We start from the raw sequence: 19694 nt of genomic DNA, 5'->3' as shown, positions 1-19694 counted from the left end.
GTTTAAAAAATATATATTTTTTGTTTGGCTTCATTCAAGTCAAGTTTTTGTATAAAGTACGGTCTCAATAAAACCTTTAATTTAAATGCTCCAAATTATTCCACAAAATTAAACTTAATTTTTAATTTTATTTTTTTATTTTTTTGAATGCCACCATTCTTCCACAAAGTGAAGACTTTTGTAATTAGCATTTGTATAAACGATTTCTGAAATAATATTCTGTCCAAATGGCGTGTGATAATGTCAATTATGTGAATAGCCATGTGGAAAGGAATCAACCATTTGTGCAGCATTCTGTTAATGTGTTATGGTCAATACTTGTAACAAATTATTAAAAAAGTATATTAAATTATAATATAATATTTATATAATCTATATTTTTCTTATATTGGAATTTGATTTTTCTTGAACATTTAGTTTGGACAAAGTTAGATTTAATTTCTCAATAAAACATATAATTTCAAGCCTTATAGCTTCATTCTTAAGAAATATATATTTTTTTCATATATTTTTGAGTTTTGACATTATACCTACTATGTAATTCTCGTGTCATTCAATCAAGAATATATATAATTTCAACTCCAAATGAGGGTTGGTTCGTTGTGGGCACCAAGTCCGGGTCCGCTACCTTAACGGGCCGTTGAGTTACCATGATTTACATTCCTCCATCAATTCTTGTCGGGCCAAGGGATGGGGGCCCTGGGGGCGAGGGATTTCGCCTTTTGGAGCAAGAATATATATAATTCATCAAATGCTAAATAATATTCATATATATATATATATATATATATATATATATATATATATATATATATATAAATAATTGATTGAATTTGACTAAACCTAATATTTCTTAATCAAAATATCAAATGATAAATAATATTTCACCACATGGAAATGCACATAAAACACACACACACACAGAAATCAGCAGTAGATACGGCATATGAACATATCCCATTTTGCAGAAAGTCAACATTCCTTTGGATCATCAAAGAGCCATCAAACAATTGTAAAATTCTAACCGATAATATATATATATATATATATATATATACAGGGGCGGACCCAGGGGTGTTTTCTTGGGGGGGCGGAAATATAGGGGTAAATTAAGAGAGAATTTTTTTTTTGTTTTTAGGGACTAAAATGTACAAAATTAAAAGTTTGGGGGGGGCGAAAGTGTATAAACTAATACATAAATACCCAAAAAAAAAAAAAAAAAAAAAAAAAAACAGCTTAAAAAAAAAATCTTGGGGGGGCGGGGGCCACCCCAGCCTTAGGCGTGGGTACGCCCCTGTATATATATATATATATATATATATATATATATATATATATATATATATATATATATATATATATATATATTCTATTTTGCAGCCACTTTTTTCTAATTACTTTCTCACAAAATTTCGACTACCAAAATCCTAATCCATTACATCTATATCTTTTTAATTGTTGCAATTATTTTTATCTCCTATTTTCTCAAATCTTTCTTTGCTTAATTTATTTAATATTAAATTAAATGTTGATGTTATTACGATATCACTAATAAATTTTATCATAATTTTTATTGTCAAGTATTAAACTAATCATTATTTTCACATTTGAAATGTTATTCCATGCATCGCACGGGAAAAATGCTAGTAATAGATAGATATACCTCACGAGCAAACTCTTGAACTATGATAAAATGAGCACATTTTTTCCTATTACAGTTTTTACTGTCATGTATTTAAATATATATTTTTTTTAATATTGAAATGTTTTCCCGTGCGGGAAGAAATACTAATTATCTTAAGAATAAAATCGGTATATATAATTTTTGAAGTATCTTATATCTTTATGCTCATTATATAATATATATTATCATTAATATTCAACAATATAGAAAACTAATATTAAAATTCCTAACTTTATAACTTGGTTATTGTATTGACTTTAATCCAAAATGAACCACGTGATTTTATACCAATGAACTGATCGTGGTTCATTTTCATTATCCCATTTTCCATAGTTGATGATATATCAATTATTGCCCTAAATAACATTCCTTCAATATTTTGTGTTTGCTTGGAAAATAAAATAACGCTTCATTACACGCCATTGACAGTGTGTCACAATAGACTCCAGCTGGTCTTTAGTTAATGCATCAATGAATGTGACCAAGCTATATATGTTTTTGAATGATATATATATATATATATATATATATATATATATATATATATATATTTTATGATGCTATAAATAGATCACCTTAAATAGTTGAGATCGAGGGAGTTGGGAGAGCAAAGTGGATCACTGCTCACGTATTAGATGGCCCTGAGATACCTGCGAACAGAGAACACGTGAACTAGGCCGGAGGTTGATCCGGCGGAAACCCCTCCGACGCTCAAGTCTGACGTGCGGATTGTAGAAATAGTTGAGAGAATATGACTTGTAGTATATTCAAATAATAGGACGTACATTTAATAAATGAATTGAATCTGTAATTATACTTCGTTGATTAGGCTGAAGTTAATTCGTTGGGCCCAAACCTTATTTAAAGGTGTTTGGGCTTTCGTAATAGTGGTCTGGTAAATTCAGTTCCTGGCCCAATAGGTAGAGAAATTGTAGGTCCATTGGGTTGGCCCAATTAGGCATATCATTAAGCCCCCAACTCTCGAGTCGATGTGGGAGCCAAGTCGAAAAATGTACCGATCGTGTCGAGAGTAGATTGGTATTGTAGTGTTCCGTTAATCGTCGGTGTGGCGTAGAGAAATAATAATTTGTATCTATCCGTTTGAGAGCGGGCGCGATTTGTTGAGGTGCGTCGGAGAGTGCGCGCGATTTAGTGGAGCTCGTTGAAATTCGCGCGCGATTTGGTGAAGCGCGTAAAAGACGGCGCGCGATTTAGCGGAGCACGTTGAAATTTGCGCGTGATTTGATGTGGAGGGGGAGCTGACGCACGGATTGGACTGCTTTGGAAACCACACGATTGGATGGAGAGGAGGAGGCTGGCGAGCCGCGCGGCTGCCATGTAAGAGGGGAGCCGCGCGATTGCTTTGTGAGAGGAGAGCTTGTGTGTGGATGAGCCGTGCACGGAGCCCGAGGCGAGGAGAGAGAAATGGGCAAGGGCTGGAGTGAATTGAAGTATGCGCGGGCACATTAAATGCGGAGAGAGAGAGAGTCTGTTGTAAAACGCGCGCATGGGTATCCGCGGAGAGAGTGAGAGAGAGCGCCACACACTGTGCATACGCGCGCATGGGAGGGTATGCGTGCATGCATTGCACGCGCGGAGAGATGTGAGCAGTGTAATGTTTGGCGCATGGGGCACACGCGCGAGTGAGTATGTTAGGACCGTGGCCACGTTTTAAATGTAGGACCCAATGAAAACAGATAGAGAAGTTTATGAAATCAAGCTGGCCAGGCTATATAGATTATCATAACATCTCTAAGTATTCCAAGCGTTAATGTTGACTTGTGCTAATAATTATGTAGTGGCAGAGCAATAATATCGAGTGTAAGGGAAATAACTTGCTTTATTCATTGCTTGAAAATGTGAAGGTTACAAGCCTACTTGAGGCGAATGTAACTAAACAAGTAGGGAGCGAATCCCTCGAAATAACTAAACTTGTACTAAGTAGATGATGTAGGTGTTTCGTCCAATTGATGTAGAGAGGTGAGGAGGTGCATCATCCTTAAGGTAGGATAGCCCCCCAGTTTAGGATGTTGCGATCACTAACAATGTTATGGGCTCGAGAGACTCCAAGTGTCATTGACATCATTGGAAGTCCACGGACGTAGAAAGAGATTGTCAATGAGATGTTGACGATTGTCGTCGGCCATCTCGTCGGCGGGTGCGAAAGTGATCTTCATCTCTTTTCCTCTTGGGAGGAGCGAGGGTCGAAGCTTCTTCGATACACACGTGTTTCTCAGCGCGACTTAATAGCTCTTCCAGAGTGGTTGGAGGACTTCCTGCAATAGATTCCTTGAATCTACCTTGCTTCAAGTTTTGTTGAATGATTCCAATGCTTCCTCCCATGTTAAGAACGAGCTGCCTCTACAAATCGTTGAATGTAGTTGCTAAGGGTTTCGACCTCTCTCTAGGTGATAGTGAAGAGGTACGCGGGAGTCTTAGCGTACTCTTTGTTGATAGCGAAATGGTGGGTGGAGCGATCCGTCTGTTGGGAGAGAACTTCAATTAACCCAGTGGACAAGGAGTTGAACCAACTCAATGCTCGTTCGGAGAGAGTTGTGCGAAACATCTTGCACATCACCGCATCAGTTGGGCCATATAGATCTGCCATGATGTAGAACTTTTCAAGGTTCTTATATGGGTCACTAGTTCCATCGAACTGCGGTAGACTCGAGACCTTTATCCGTTGGGGTAGTATCTCATTGATTATTGCGACAGTGAAATGACTGCGCCTTATTGGAGGTATTGCCCTTCCACCAATGGGATTATCTATGTGGGGAAGGTGATTTGAGCAAGATACCTGACTATTAATTTAATTATCTCCAGCATTGTGTGGAGGTACTCGTTGGCGAGAGGCGTTGCCTCTTGAGGTGAACGTGGGACTCGTCGCTCAGTTCGTGCATTATGGCGATGAGTAGATTGTTGCATCCGACACCTAGGGTTTGAGGTGGATGTGTTATCCGGTGGCGGTGGAGGTCGTTGTGCCACGGGTGGACATGCAACGGGAGCGTTGACTCCCGTTGTGGCAATGTATTGTGCCACTGCTTCAGTTGCAGCTTGAGCTGATGCTTCCGCAATCATGTGTTAGAGGGCCTCTTCAGTTATTTGAATCGTTCAAGGAGCGGGGAGTGGTGGATCCTGCGGGGGATTTATCTGGACCTCATGAGACCTCAAGAGGTAAAGCAGCCACAATATGTTGTATGTCTTTTATTGTTTATGTGGCTTTTAGGCTTTTTAGATTGATACAAAATGAGAGCTAAAACTCTTTATATATATATATATATATATATATATATATATATATATATATATATATATATATATATATATATATATATATATATATATATATATATATATATATATATATATATATATACTAAGTGACATTCAAAATAAACTTTTAGGATTGTTTTAATCAAATATCTATAATTTATTTACTAGAATTTTCATAAGAGTGTAAAGAAATATTTAGTAAGAGAAATCTAAACTATTATTTTGGTTGTTCTTTTTCCCAAAACTCAATTTCCGCGGGTAACGTGCAAATGAATATAACATTTGAAAGGGAATGTGCGAAAATAGTCCCATATTTTTAAGGGATAATATGCAGCATAAACCCTCAATTGACGAAGTAGTCGTCAACTAACTAAAAATTCAAGTCGTGTTCTTTCACAAGCTACAACAGCGAAGGTGTTGGTCCGATTGAATGACAACTTCTCATGAACCAATAATTATGGGATTCATCTTTTATAGTAGTGTTATATTAACTTGATTACTGCATACTGAACATGTTACTAACCAATTCCTACTATTTATCTAATAGCAACTGGAACGATCTAATTACACTAATTACCTTGACAACAAACAAGAAATCGTGCCTATTGTACATACAATAGATAGCTCATCAGCTCCTCATAAATCAAAACACCTACACAACCACCTAAATGGCTACATTACCTTATGGGATATCAAAAAAAAAATCATAAACATATTATTAAGCAGAAGCATAGAGTATGAGATGTTGATTATTAGTTCTATTTAGAAAAATGCATAATTGAACCTAAATATACCTACAAATAACGACAGTGGGGAAGAACATATTGTCCAGATATAGAACTAATCCACGTCCAAAAATCTTTATCTCTTAAAATTGTTCAAATCTAGCTCTTCCATTAGAGCAACTCCAATCCATTGTTATCAAATGGGGTTATCAAAATACTCATTTGATAACCATGATTATACTTTGATATCTCTATACAACTAGTGAACTCCAACCACAAGTATCAAAAAATAATTATAAAACAAATTTATGATTATTTATATATAATTTATTTTTTAATCCATTTTAAATAACCATACAAACCGATTTTTCGGGTAAACTATCCTCAAAATCAATATTAATCAATTTTTTACCTTTTCAAAAGAGAAAAAAAAATTATATATACATAGAGATTTTTTTTTCCGTGGAACTTTGTTGAAGCTCTAGAGAAAAAAAATTATGTTAAGATATTTTTGAGATTTTTTTTCCAGTGGAAATTTGTTGAAAACGTTAGAGAATTTAATTTTATTCTGTTGAAATTTTTACGTAAAGAAAAGAAAACTCAATTTTGGTGATGATTTTCTTTTTTCACGTGCTCATATTTTTTAGGAGAATATTTGATAATTATTTATTTGGGATGTATTTTTACTTCCAGATGAATGAGTTATCAAAATAGAACTCTATTTTAATAACCCCGTTGGAGGAGAGAGTTTTTAAATTGGGGGAGTCAAATGGAGGTTAAGGGGTTTGATAACCCATTTAATAACCCATTGGAGTTTCTAAGGTTGTTGACCACTAGTCCATTCTATAATTTGTCTCAAATTAAAATCTTATTTCTAATGAAACATTGTGGTTCAAACTAGGGTTGTGCACGGGTTGGTACGACTCGGTTTTTCCAATAAACCAAACACGTACCGATAATATCGATTTTTCATATTTTAAAAACCGAATTTGTTGGTTTTTTTTCGGTTTTTCGATTAATGGTTTCGGTATCAATTCGGTTTATTTTCGGTTTTGATTTCGCAAACAAGTAGTAAAAGTGCACGTTTCGCAAACAAGTATCGCAAACAAGTAGTAAAAGTAGACTCAAGTGCACGTATCGCAAACAAGTAGTAAAAGTGGACTCGTGAGAGTCGGATGTCGATCCCACAGGGAATACTCAAATTATCTAATCCTAAGTACCAAATCTAACAATTATGATTTTTATCCAGCCTACGCAAAGTTGTCAAATTTAATCAACTAAATAATTAAACTAATTATGAAAGCAAATAAACACGAGAAAATATCAATAAAAACGGATCTAGGATTTTGTCTTCCCCCTATGCAAGAATTGCTCACCCAAACCCCTCAATTATGAAATATATGATTCATGATTATTAACCCGAGACACTAATTTACTCATAACCCGCTGTCGCGTGTATTATGAGTCTATTATTCATATATAAACGGTTCACTATATGTCTATGCAAACAAATTATGAATAAAGCATTAACTAACAAGTCTCGTAAATGGCTACCTAAGGTGATATCTGTATGTCTACGACACCACATGCAATTGACACACTCATCCGGTGAAAACTACTCGAAGGTTCTTATACTTACCGTCTAATTATCAAAATAGCTATGTCGAGTCAATCCCAATAATCACATATAAAGCACATAAATTGATCAAGTTCATGCACTAACAATCATAACAAGTAGAAGAAATAATCATAAAATCATAATCGCATAATCTCAAGAAAACGGGTTCACCATCCCCACATAGGGTTCCAACAAAATCCTAGATTAAAAACTTAGCTACTCGTAATTCTTATGATAAACAAAATAGAATAAATAAAATAAATAAGAAAAACTATGCTTGAGCCTTCGTTATTCTTCGTTCTTCGTGTTTTGTGGTGTAAAATTTCGTGCTTATGGTGTAGAGACTTGTTGCTTTTATAGGCTTTTCTTGATAAGGAAGTAGTGGAAACCTAATAGGAATCAATTTCCGCCACTTTTCCCCATCAGGATTTGTTCGTCGATTTGTGCCATGTTGGAGTCCGAATTTCGGAATGTTATGTAAATAAGAATTGTAGTCCTTGAAATTAGCTTTCCAATGCCGTCAAAATCACCTAATTCGGAGTTCGTATGAGAGAGATATGTTCGAAATGGTGGACACTGTCAAAGTTGTGGCGAGATTCCTTTTTCCAATTTGATTTGTTTCCTTATTTGCAACTTTTTCCTTTCTTTTTTATCTTTTTTCCTTCATGGACACCTAATTCTCGTTTTTCACCTATAAAACACAAAATCAATCAATTAAAGAACAAATATAATTAAATCTAAACAAAAGATCCACGTAAAGTAAACGTATTAAGTGTAATATCTACACTCAACAATAAGACATGCTCTCGTCCATAATAGGGATAATGGCGGAGCGGGTACCCTAAAAAAAGTGTAATACCATAACCATTACCATTTAATATAGCTCAAACCAAAACCATACAAAAACCATTTAAATTTTTTATCGGAATACCAGAACCATTACCACCAATATTCGGATACCCACGGGTATCCATTTACCATTTAAATTATGGTAATAGAAAATAACTACAGGCTCGATAACGTTTAAGTAAATTATACAAAATGAAATAAGACACTTCACAAAATTGATGTTCCAAGGCAACAAAATGATGATTAAAATAACGAAATTCACTAAAAGATATTGAAAATATATTTTGAAGTATGAAATTTAGGATATGCAATTGACTGGAATGATACGAATATTCTTATGTACTTGAGTAATTCATTAAGTAGTAAAATTATATCATCGCGCTTGGAGTATAAATGAAAGGAGTGGAACAAAGTGTCGCTTCGGTAAAACTATCCTTTCTATTGCTTGCTCTTGCTTTTCACTCTCAAAGGCTCTCTCTTCGAAGCCTGTCGGTCGGATTCGGTGGCAAGGTATCTAGGCACAGATCGATATTTAGTCCATGTTCGAGAGCATGCGCTAGAAGCAAAGGTAGAGGTAGCGGGTTCATCCAGTTGTCCTCGGGAACTGAGCGCTGGTGCTCGATGACACGGTCCGGGTTGGAAAAAGGATAAGCGACATGGTCGAGGTGACGGCTCGACTATGGATTGATGGGATAAGATTCCGCCAGAGGTCCCATTTCCATTGTTATATAATTAATGGTCGTTTCCAACTTGTGAATGAGAGTGAGGATATTGGAATTGAAAGAAGTACCATGAGAAAAACTTCTCGGCCAAAACGGGTAACGGCGGCTACTACCTCGTGCCAATAGTAATGTAGGGCTAACTCCGTGCCAGTGGCCGCGGTAAAGGGCACGTAGGTGGTGAATTGGGTTGAAAGTGAAAGTCGACAAAAACTGTCGGAATGCTCTCGAAACCAATTCACTTGAGTGAGACAGAGGAGGGTGGAATTTCGTGTGTAGGGGTGAAATCCGGACATCCATTTTATGAGCTTGTAAGTCCCTTTGAAGTCCCCGAATAAAGGGGGGAAATAGGGCTATAAGTAGGCCGTTTGCTATTGCTATAAGGGGCAGTCCCCGCGAAGCTTTCGGGAAGAAGGCTAGTTTTGTGTGTAGCATAGCATTTCTGGTCATCCATGCATCACTTATTCTAGTTGCTGTGAAAGGTCTCTCCGATCAAATGGCAGAGAGTTTTAGAAGACTCTCGGTTCTTAGTAGGTGTTGGGTGCTAAATACCCACACGCAAGTGTACGTATCGCAAACAAGTAGTAAAGTAGACTCGTGAGAGTCGGATGTCGATCCCACAGGGAATACGCAAATTATTTAATCCTAAGTACCAAATTTTAACAATTACGATTTTTATCCAGCCTACGCAAGGTTGTCAAATTAATTAACTAAATAAATTAAACTAATTAAGAAAGCAATTAAATACGAGAAAATATCAATATAAAACGGATCTAGGATTTTATCTTCCCCCTATGCAAGAATTGCTCACCCAAAACCCCTCAATTATGAAATATATGATTCATGATTATTAACCCGAGACACTAATTTACTCATAACCCGCTGTCGCGTGTATTATGAGTCTATTATTCATAAACGATTCACTATATGTCTATGCAAACCAATTATAAATAAAGCATTAACTAACAAGTCTCGTAAATGGCTACCTAAGGTGATATCTGTATGTCTACGACACCACATGCAATTGACACACTCATCCGGTGAAAACTACTTGAAGGCTCTTATACTTACCGTCTAATTATCACAATAGCTCTGTCGAGTCAATCCCAATAATCACAGATAAAGCACATAAATTGATCAAGTTCATGCACTAACAATCATAACAAGTATAAGAAATAATCATAAAATCATAATTGCATAATCTCAAGAAAACGGGTTCACAATCCCCACATAGGGTTCCAACAAAATCCTAGATTAAAAACTTAGCTACTCATAACGAAAAACATAATAAAAGTAATAAAAATCATAAAAGCTATAAATAAAAGTCAAAGAGGGGAACTAGGATGAAGATTCGTCAAGTCTTCGTCTTCGTTCTTGTGCTCCTTGATCGCGTGTAGAAAGATGAAAAATAAAAACCTAAAGATTAAAGATAAAAGGTAAAAGATAGATCTAATTGTGTGCTTGTGGCCTTTAAATAGGGTGCAAAAATATAATGGGGCGGGTTTTCTTGTGTAATTAAAATTCCTTCACTGCGCCATCACGCCCATCCGGACGGCCGTGTGAAATATACGCTTAAAACCCGCACGACCGCGCGGTCTTCAGTTCTTCAGCATTCTGATTATTTCACTTTTGGCCCACTTTTTCTCCGAATTTGCAGTTTTCACCCCAAAAGTTGACAATTCTTCAATTTGCACCTAAAATACAAATAATAGCCATTTTAAGCACCAATTATCGTTAAAACATACCAAAAGCTTCAATTAAAAGGTATAATTAAGTGTATAAATATACACTTAACAGTAGGTTGGGATTGTTCTTAAACTCAATCCATGACTGACCTTGAGCGCCGCCTCTCTACATCCCCGAGCGGCAGTCAAACGGGGTCGTAAATGCGAGATGCCTGTGGAATGATCGGCCGGACAGAGGCTATGGCTGCTTCCTTCCCACCGCGTGTGTGTGTATATATACCAAAACCATGACGGTTTGCTTTTCTTTTACCAAAACTTTAAATGGTCGGGTACCCATGACCTAAAGAGTAAAACCAGAACCATACCAAAACCATGACGGTTTGCTTTTCTTTTACCAAAACCATTACCACACCCTAACGGTTTCGGTAGCGAGTTTTAAATAGAGTGGAAACCCGCGGATCGGGGTTTTTTAGCCATCCGTCCATAGGGTCCTTCCAATACTCGTGCAGTCGGAGTATTTCTTTTACCAAAACTATTACCACACCCTAATGGTTTCGGTAGCGGGTTTTAAACAGAGTGGAAACCCGCGGATTGGGTTTTTTAGCCATCCATCCATAGGGTCCTTCCAATACTCGTGCAGTCGGAATATTTTATCATCTAAGTTTATCGAGGAAAACCCTTCAAAAATAATCTATAATCTCTTATAAAAAGGATCTGCGAATTAGATTCTTTAGATCATTGCTGATGATTAGAAGAATATAGGATCGGAGTGTTATGAATATAGAAATAATATTGAAATTGTGAATCAAAATTATGAAATTTTCAAGATACAATATTCAGATCTGGAGCCAAAGCTTGAACATTACTAATTAGAAATGAAAACTGGGGAAGAAGCTAAATCATCAACTTTAACTAGATAACAAAATACTTAGAGATTGCTTTCCTAAAACCCAATATTGCTGACTCTATTTACTGGCATCTTCCTAAACGGGATGAGCAGTCTGGTCCTATGAACCAGGTCTTGAAATGAAGCATACATCTCCTCTCACCAATTTGAAAAAAAAAAAAAAAATTGTAATAATGTAGTAACGACTCATTAAGTTAAAACGAGGTTGTGCAAGCAAGGAAAGGCATGTAATTCTGTTACATTGCACCCCTCTTTTTCGAGCCATTACTATAGCTTGAAATTGTGAACAACTTCTTCATTGCATTAGCTTCCTCCGACATAGCTTCTTCTTTAGGCAATTGGGCCTAACGAACCAACCACTGAACCAAGTTGTGTTGTTTTTCTTCACCATTCTCCTTCATAGCACTTCTTCTGGAACAAGCAAGAATTGAGATTCTCAACCAAGATGGTATATTTGCAGGTATAACCCTAGTATTTTCCACTTGAGTTGTGAGACATGAAAGACTGGATTGACCCTGGAATCTGGGGGTAATAATAACTCATAAGCCATATCCTCTATCTTCTTAGTAACTTCGAAAGGTTCACAATACTTTGGGGTTATTTCCAAAGAGTTAATAGCATTTTGCCACCCGTAATTTGCCGTTTTTGCGCTTTGTCACCTTTACTAAAAAAGTTGCACAGATACACCAAAAACCCGCATATTTTTTACGCACATGACCACCTTAGGAAAATATTCTTACGAATCTTCTCATTTACCAGTGCACGAGCCATGCACAAGCTTAATGTAAGATTTTTTGGCGAAAATACTTCGGATGAATTGGTGTTTTCATTACAGGTGAATTTTCAAGCAAAGAATATTTGTGAATTATCAGGGTTCCTAACCGCAAGGTGAATTGGGCTGCACGTATTTGGAAGCCTTACCTCTCCCATCGCACTAGTGGATTTATGTGGCAGCCGATGCATCATGCTTTGCCGGTGGATCAGAAGATTATTGCTCGAGGTATCCCTTTGGTTTCTAGTTGTGTTTGTTGCAGCCAGCTCACGCAAGAGGATGTGAACCACCTCTTTCTTCACTCGGAAGTAGCTCGCCAGGTTTGGAAATATTATGGGCAGCGTTTTAATCTCCAAGATCAATTTGTCTCTGCGAAACATGCGATTGCAATTTGGAGTCTTGAGCCACATAAGCTGTCATATTATACGGCGATTTCAAATTGAGGCTGCCGGTTTTCCAGCTCTCCTAGTACATGTGAAACAAGGTATGTGGCACAAATGGGAAGCTCCTTCTAATGGGTATTACAAATTAAATGTTGATGGCTCGGAAAAGGATGACATATGTACTGGAGGGTGCTTCATTCGTGATCATACAGGGGCTTTAATTGCCTCATTTTTCGTCTATTTAGGGGAGGGTTCGAATAACGTTGGTGAGTTTCTAGCAGTGAATCGGGGGCTGCGTTTGTGTACGTTTTTTGGAGTCCGAAATGTAATGGTGGAGAGCGATTGTCTGATGGTTTTTAATGCCATTAGGAGTCGAAGGGTGAATTCGGAGCTGGAATATTTTCTCCGATTGTGTTTGCGTGAAATTGAGCCGTTTTACTCATTCAAACACATTGTTCGACAAAAGAACCATGTGGCGGATCGGCTTGCCAGCTCGGCTCATGGGCACAAATCTCATCAAGAACTTTATTCAGTAGATGATTTACCATATGAGGTTCGTTCATCCTATATGGGGGATAAGATGGGACTTTTCTCTTATCGTTCATAATGACCAGAGTTGGCAATCTTGGTACCAGGCCGTGGTTTATTGTATTTGCAATTTTATCATGCGTGGGACTATTTTCCAATTTCCAGAACTAGCGCTTGTTGATTACTGGGATGGATGGCAGGTTTTCAGTAATTGCATTTATACCCCAGACTGGGGGCAGGTCTGTTGGGGATCAGGCACGTGTACGCAGCGGAAAAAAAATTATATTTTATTTATATAAATAAACCCGTGCACATATAATTACAATTAATTTCGTACCTTTTCTGTAACGCCCCACAACCTAACAGCTGAATCCAAGCGGATCACCGCCATTAAGTTAGGGATGCTAACCTTTTATATATTTACTTAAACATTATGGTTTGAATACAAAAATACGTTATATGCTTTGAAAAGAAATCAAACTCTGTACTTTCTCAAAATCTATATATATATATATATATATATATATATATATATATATATATTGTTTACAAAATTACATTGTACAAAAACCATAATAGAGCGGCTAACAAAATGAAATCAGAGTTTCTAGCTCGGCTACAAAAATGGCTCGAAGCATGGCATATGAACAAAACTCTGTCTGGCCGCCCTTGGCTAGGTCAACTTCTAAACATGTACATCATTACCTGCATCATAAGAACCTAATGAGCTAATGGCTCAGCAAGTTGAAACTGATGTAATAGCAATATATCACATAACACGTTATTCATTCAATATGTACAATATCACATATAACTTCATTCATGATCCTTTTCTTTGAAATCCTTCTTTTTATCGGGTACCCTTGAAGTGTGGTACTTGACTGATAGCAATAGACTTTTATTTTCGGAACCTGTTCATCTTATTTGGCCAATAAATAATACGGGGGTTTCCATACCGGCCTTTCGACCTCAGGTATTAGCCGTATTTCATCTCTTTAATTGTGGGTTTTCCATACTGGTCTTTCGACCTCAGGTATTTGCCACCATGTGTTGGGTTCGCCGGTTCCTCCCGCGTCCCTTGCCTACTCGACCATCAATCAAGTACCATACTCCCATTTTCGAAAACATATTCTTTCACATCACTATGAATCATCAATCATTCAAACATCATGGAGAACATGTAGCAAAAGTCACATTAAAGCACACATAATTAGGTTCTTATGATGAACAAATGAAAGCTTCAACTTACCTCAAGATGAATAATGGTTTATGTAATGAAAGGATCAGTCTTAGATAAGGTGTGCTAGAAGCCTTGATTAGAGATGAATTCAAACTTCAAAACATAGGATTTTCATCTAGAAAAGGTGCAGAACTTGTTCTAGCTCTACTTCTATGAGTTTTTATGGTTTGATGTTCTCTTATGTGAATATGGAAGTGAAGAAATAAGAAGAAAAGCTTAAGGGATTGGTCTGGTCGTTTTTTGGAAGAAGACAAGTGAAATGAAGACCAAAACACAAAAGTCTTCACTTATCTACCCATTTCCAACAAGGCCAAATGGAGGATGATGATTGGAAGGCTTATATTTGCTGGATTCTTGTGGTTCCTCCACGTTTTTCTAGCTTGAGATAAGATATGGGCTGATGCTTACTCATTATAATCAAGTGTAAACAATTTGAGAATGGTCTTGTGCAACCTAGTCAACCAACCAATCAAAATGCACCCTTTTGCATACTTTTGATTTTAGTCTAATATGAGTTACTTCAAGTAATTACATATGAAATTAATCATTTTAAAATGTAATTAAAATGCAGAACTGCAATTAAGACAAATATATCAGCGTTTAGCAAATTGATCCCTTCTTAACCGAGAAACTGGGCTTCTCACTACAATAAATCACTTAAGTCTCATGTTAAATCATAAAGTAGAAGTTCAATAACATGTATCATGTATCAGCACATTTTAAGAAAAGTATTCGGTCACGTATTAAAACACAATTAAGGCACATGTGTAGCAAGTAGTCGCGATCATGCATCATGAATAATGAATTCTAACTATATGCATTGATGCAATATGCTTATTATTATTGGGCATGTATGGATAATTGGGCATTACATTTTCGCTTTCAATCAACGACAAACATGCTCGCATATATAATTAATTTAAATAACATACCAACCGCTCTCCCAACTATTTCATCCAACAAAAGAGGCCGCACAAGTGAAGCATCATCTTCCAAAGGGAAGGGAAAGGGCAAGAAAGGTGCCACCAAAACGACGATTCCCCATCCCGAAAAAGGATGCCTTCACTGTCGAAGGCGCCGCGGCTCTATTCGATAAACAAGTTAATAAGATATGGAAAGGTAAGAAGCCCAATTTAAGATATTTTCATATATTTGGTTGTGAATGTTATATTCTAAATTATAAGGGAACAACTTGGTAAATTTTTTTGCCAGAAGAGATAAAGGTACATTTCTTGGCTACTCCTTGAACAGCAGAGCATATCGTGTTTTTAATGAAAGAACAATGACAGTCACGGAGTCTATTAATGTGAAATTTTAATGACACTACATTTGCAGGAATAGATGATGATGATATTTCTCCTGTTCAGTCAGAACCTGAGCTCATTGAAATACATGTTCACACTCAAGGTATTGAGACAGAAGATGTGGCCACTATGAAAGAGGATACTGAAGAAGAGAAGAGGCCTTCCAAGCGAGTTGTAAAAAATCATCCTTCAGAACAGGTGATAGGTGACATTGGTGGAGGTATAAAAACCCGAAATAAACCCAGAGTAGATTATCAAGAGATTGTCAGGTATGTTTGTTACTCTTCTACTATAGAACCAAAAAACATCAAAGAAGCAATTGTTGATGAATTTTGGGTGCTTGCTATGCAAGAGGAACTTGAACAGTTCTCTCGAAATGATGTGTGGGAACTAGTTCCACGACCCGACAAGGTAAATGTTATAGGTACTAAGTGGGTTTTCAAAAATAAAACGGATGAACTTGAAAACATAACCCGCAATAAAGCTCGTTTAGTTGCTCAAGCATATACTCAGATTGAGGGAGTAGACTTTGATGAAACATTCGCTCATGTAGCCTGTCTTGAGTCAATACGGCTTTTACTTTCAGTAGCATGCATTTTAAAATTCAAACTCTTTCAAATGGATGTCAAAAGTGCTTTTTTGAATGATCTTTTAAATGAAGAAGTGTTTTTCGAACAACCAAAAGGTTTTCAAGATCCTCTTAAACCTAATCATGTTTAAAGACTTAAAAAAACGTTATATGGCCTGAAACAAGCTCCTCGTGCTTGGTATGAAAGACTCACGACTTTTTTGATTGAAAAAGGGTATAAGAGAGGGGGGTATATAACACTTTATTTATCAAGAACTTTCAAAAATGAAATCCTATTGGCTCAAATCTATGTGGATGATATAGTCTTTGGATCCACTTCCAGTCAGAAAAAAGATGAATTTATCTCTCAAATGCAAATGAATTCGAAATGAGTATGGTTGGTGAACTAGCATACTCTCTTGGTTTACAAGTGAAGCAGCTGAAAGATGGGATCTTTATCTCACAAAGCAAATATGCTAAGAATCTGCGAAGTAAATTTGGGTTAGAAAATGCGAAGTCTTTAAAGACTCCAATGAGCTCAACCGAGAAGTTGGGACGTGACTGTGATGGCACGGACGTTGACCCCACACTATACAGGAGCATGATAGGGAGTTTACTTTACCTTAATGCTAGTAGACCTGACATTTGCTTCAGTCTAGGTGTTTGTGCTAGGTACCAAGAAAGCCCTAAAGAGAGTCATGTGAGTGATGTAAAGCGCATCATCCGTTGTGTTAGTGGTACACTTGAATTGGGAATGTGGTACTCAAGAGATACTAACACCTGTCTTGCAGGGTACAGTGATGCTGACTGGGCAGGAGATGTGGATTACAGAAAAAGCACCACAGGAGGTTGTTTCTACATGGGTAAAAATTTAGTATCTTGGTACAGTAAAAAAAAATTGTATTTCCTTGTCTACTGCTGAGTCTGAATACATAGCTGTAGGGAGCTGTTGCACACAACTTCTTTGGATGCAACATATGTTAAATGATTATGGATTTCATGAACAAGTATTTCATATCTTTTGTGATAATGAAAGTGCCATAAATATATCTAAAAATTATGTTCAACATTCTAGGACAAAACAAATAGATATTCGTCATCATTTCATCAGGGCATTATTAGAACAGAAACGTGTGTCAATAGACTATGTGTCCACAGACAATCAGTTGGCTGATATCTTCACAAAGCCCGTAGATTTCCTTAGATTTGATTCCTTGCGTAAAGTGCTTGGAATTTGCAATGTGCAAAATTAATCTCTAAAAATGATAGTACAATCAGTTTTTGGTGTCCAGATTGCACTTGATCTACTAATCGGACATATTATGTGTCACCTTCTGATGTGACATCACAACATGTGTTAATCCTTGTTTTGCTTGTAATAATGGTGATAGGAGTATCATTTTGACTAACTGTAGTTTGTTGGTTTTTGTGGATTAACTTTTTGTTTCCGTGGTAAGCTCCAATAGTAGTGTGCCCCTATATCGGGAGTGATCAATGTCTATGGCCTCATTCATCTTAAAGATTATAGTCCTATAGGATGAATTATGCCATTTGCATATGCATTCCCGAATTTTAATTAAAAGTTATGTGAATTCTTAAGAAGGTTGCCTTCCTAATATTTGGTTGAACTACATGTCAACAAATCACAAAAAAAAAAGATCTAAGGATTTTTGAAAAAAAAACGAAAAGAGAAGAAAAATCTATGGTTTAAAAAAAAAAAGGTGTGATTTTTTGGGATGTTGTTCAGGTAAGAATTAGTGAAATTATTCTTGAAGTTCACGATAGAATTGATGTGCTAATCGCATATGAATTTATAACCCCATTAAAATACCTAATTTATGATTTCTTGAGTATGGTCATGGGGCTCTAGGTATATCGTGCATCCAAGAGCATGTTGGTGGCCTTCTATCGCTGTCTCGCTCTAAGTTCTTCTGGTTAATATTTGAAAACAAGGCATCTACTTTTTTCTCTAGTGATCTCTCTTGAATTTCTTTCCTTGTAAAACTTGGTTTCTACACCTTGTTGTTATTGTTTTTTTAAATCTCTGGAAATCTGAACTTCTTGAATGTATTATGGCCTCTTCCTGGCTGTTGACACGTAGACGTATTTGCACGTGCTCTGTGTAACACTCTGTAGAAACATGTGTGAATATCCTTCTGTTTTTAACACGCTTTTAGTGGGATCTTCTCGTATATTTTCAAAGATTCGAATAGTTTCAAAAGGAAACTGAAGAGTTTATTTTTCTGCATTGGTCTTTGTGCTTTCTATATGGCTAAGCGACCTGCTCTTGACTCCACTCGAGCTGTAAGGCCTGAAGATGTTGTCACCAAAGCTGATTTCACCCATTTTCAGACTCTCATCCAGGCCCAGCTCTCTCAGGATTAACTTCTATTCAGGACCAATTGATCACGACTTTGGCACAGTCTGGTCAGAAAGGGGGAGTAGCAACAACTCCAGAGTCCTCAGCCAAAACGGCCTCTCGCAAGGGAACAACAGACAAAGGAAAAAAGAAGGAGACTGTTCTCTGGCTACTACTTGAGGGGAGATTGTTTTTACTAGCTTCCTGTAATTTTGTTCTCCCCTGAACTATTCTATTTTTTCCTTAGACTGCTTGCATTCTATTTGCATGCATTTTAATTGGGTCTGTAATAGTTATGTCTATTTCTTGCATTTTGGTTTTTCTGAACGGTTATCTCTATTTTTTGCCTTGCGCCTGTTTTTGGATAACTTTGTGATGCAGGAAATTATTTGTGTTACAACATCTAGATGTTGCAACTTATGTGGTGTTAACACTCTTTGCTGCAGGGGTGGAAAATTTCGTCTGCAGGGGGAGTTATTGTTACACATGGATTATGACCAATCTATGCCAAAGGGCGAGATTGTTGACGCCAGATTTCCGTGAGTTAAGAAATCAGCCATACGTGGAAATTAAAGATTGGCAGATATTTGTTTTCCATTTTTATTTTGGAATTTATTAGAGTCCTATTCTTATAATACTTCTATTAGGACTTAGATTTATTTTCATGTATTTTATTCTAGTTATGTATCTTTTGTATTTATCTAGAATAGAAGTAGAAATCAACTAGGATTCTATTACCTAATTAAATAGATTTCTTTGGGTTCAAGTTAGGTCTTAGAGGTTATTTTTGTGTCTATATAAGCCTCCAAGACACTAAAAAACCGTGTGCATTTATTGGAAGAAAAACCACTTCATGGTATTGAAGGTTTGCTAAGGCATTCTGCGGAGCAGGACTGTGCCGTCATTGGTTGTGCCAACATATACAGATCTGCTGTGTAGATCTCAAGGGAGATTAGCCGCGTTTCTTAAGGGAGTTCAGGCTTGAAGAAAGTTCAAGGCATGCAGAGTGGAGCTGCTGTAGAGGGAGACACGGAGTTCGAGTTGTGTACAAGAACGACGTAAAAATTAAAGAGGGAGTCT

General features: G+C 36.7%; 1 protein-coding gene and 1 long non-coding RNA gene across 2 annotated transcripts; one reads left to right on the top strand and one right to left on the bottom strand.

Moving 5' to 3' along the window:
• The first annotated feature begins 12610 nt into the window (after window positions 1-12610).
• Window positions 12611-13222, top strand: LOC148771084 (uncharacterized). The gene has a single exon (XM_088817479.1). The coding sequence runs from the start codon at window positions 12611-12613 to the stop codon at window positions 13220-13222; it is 612 nt and encodes a 203-aa protein (XP_088673605.1).
• Window positions 13223-13671: 449 nt separating this feature from the next.
• Window positions 13672-15292, bottom strand: LOC148771083 (uncharacterized). The gene is made up of 2 exons (XR_016030844.1): window positions 14393-15292; window positions 13672-13848 (listed from the first exon to the last, which is right to left on the bottom strand). It is a non-coding gene; the product is annotated as an uncharacterized LOC148771083 (long non-coding RNA).
• Between the last annotated feature and the right edge of the window lie 4402 nt (window positions 15293-19694).

Source organism: Erythranthe guttata, chromosome 4 (assembly GCF_056151865.1).
Source record: "Erythranthe guttata isolate IM_541 chromosome 4, IM_541, whole genome shotgun sequence".
Taxonomy (NCBI): domain Eukaryota; kingdom Viridiplantae; phylum Streptophyta; class Magnoliopsida; order Lamiales; family Phrymaceae; genus Erythranthe; species Erythranthe guttata.
The sequence above is the reverse complement of the archived record's forward strand: the minus strand, read 5'-3'. Positions and strand labels throughout refer to the sequence as shown.

Coding starts and splice junctions, on each gene's coding strand:
- LOC148771084 (XM_088817479.1), top strand. CDS start 12,611: ATGCGATTGCAATTTGGAGTCTTGAGCCACATAAGCTGTCATATTATA.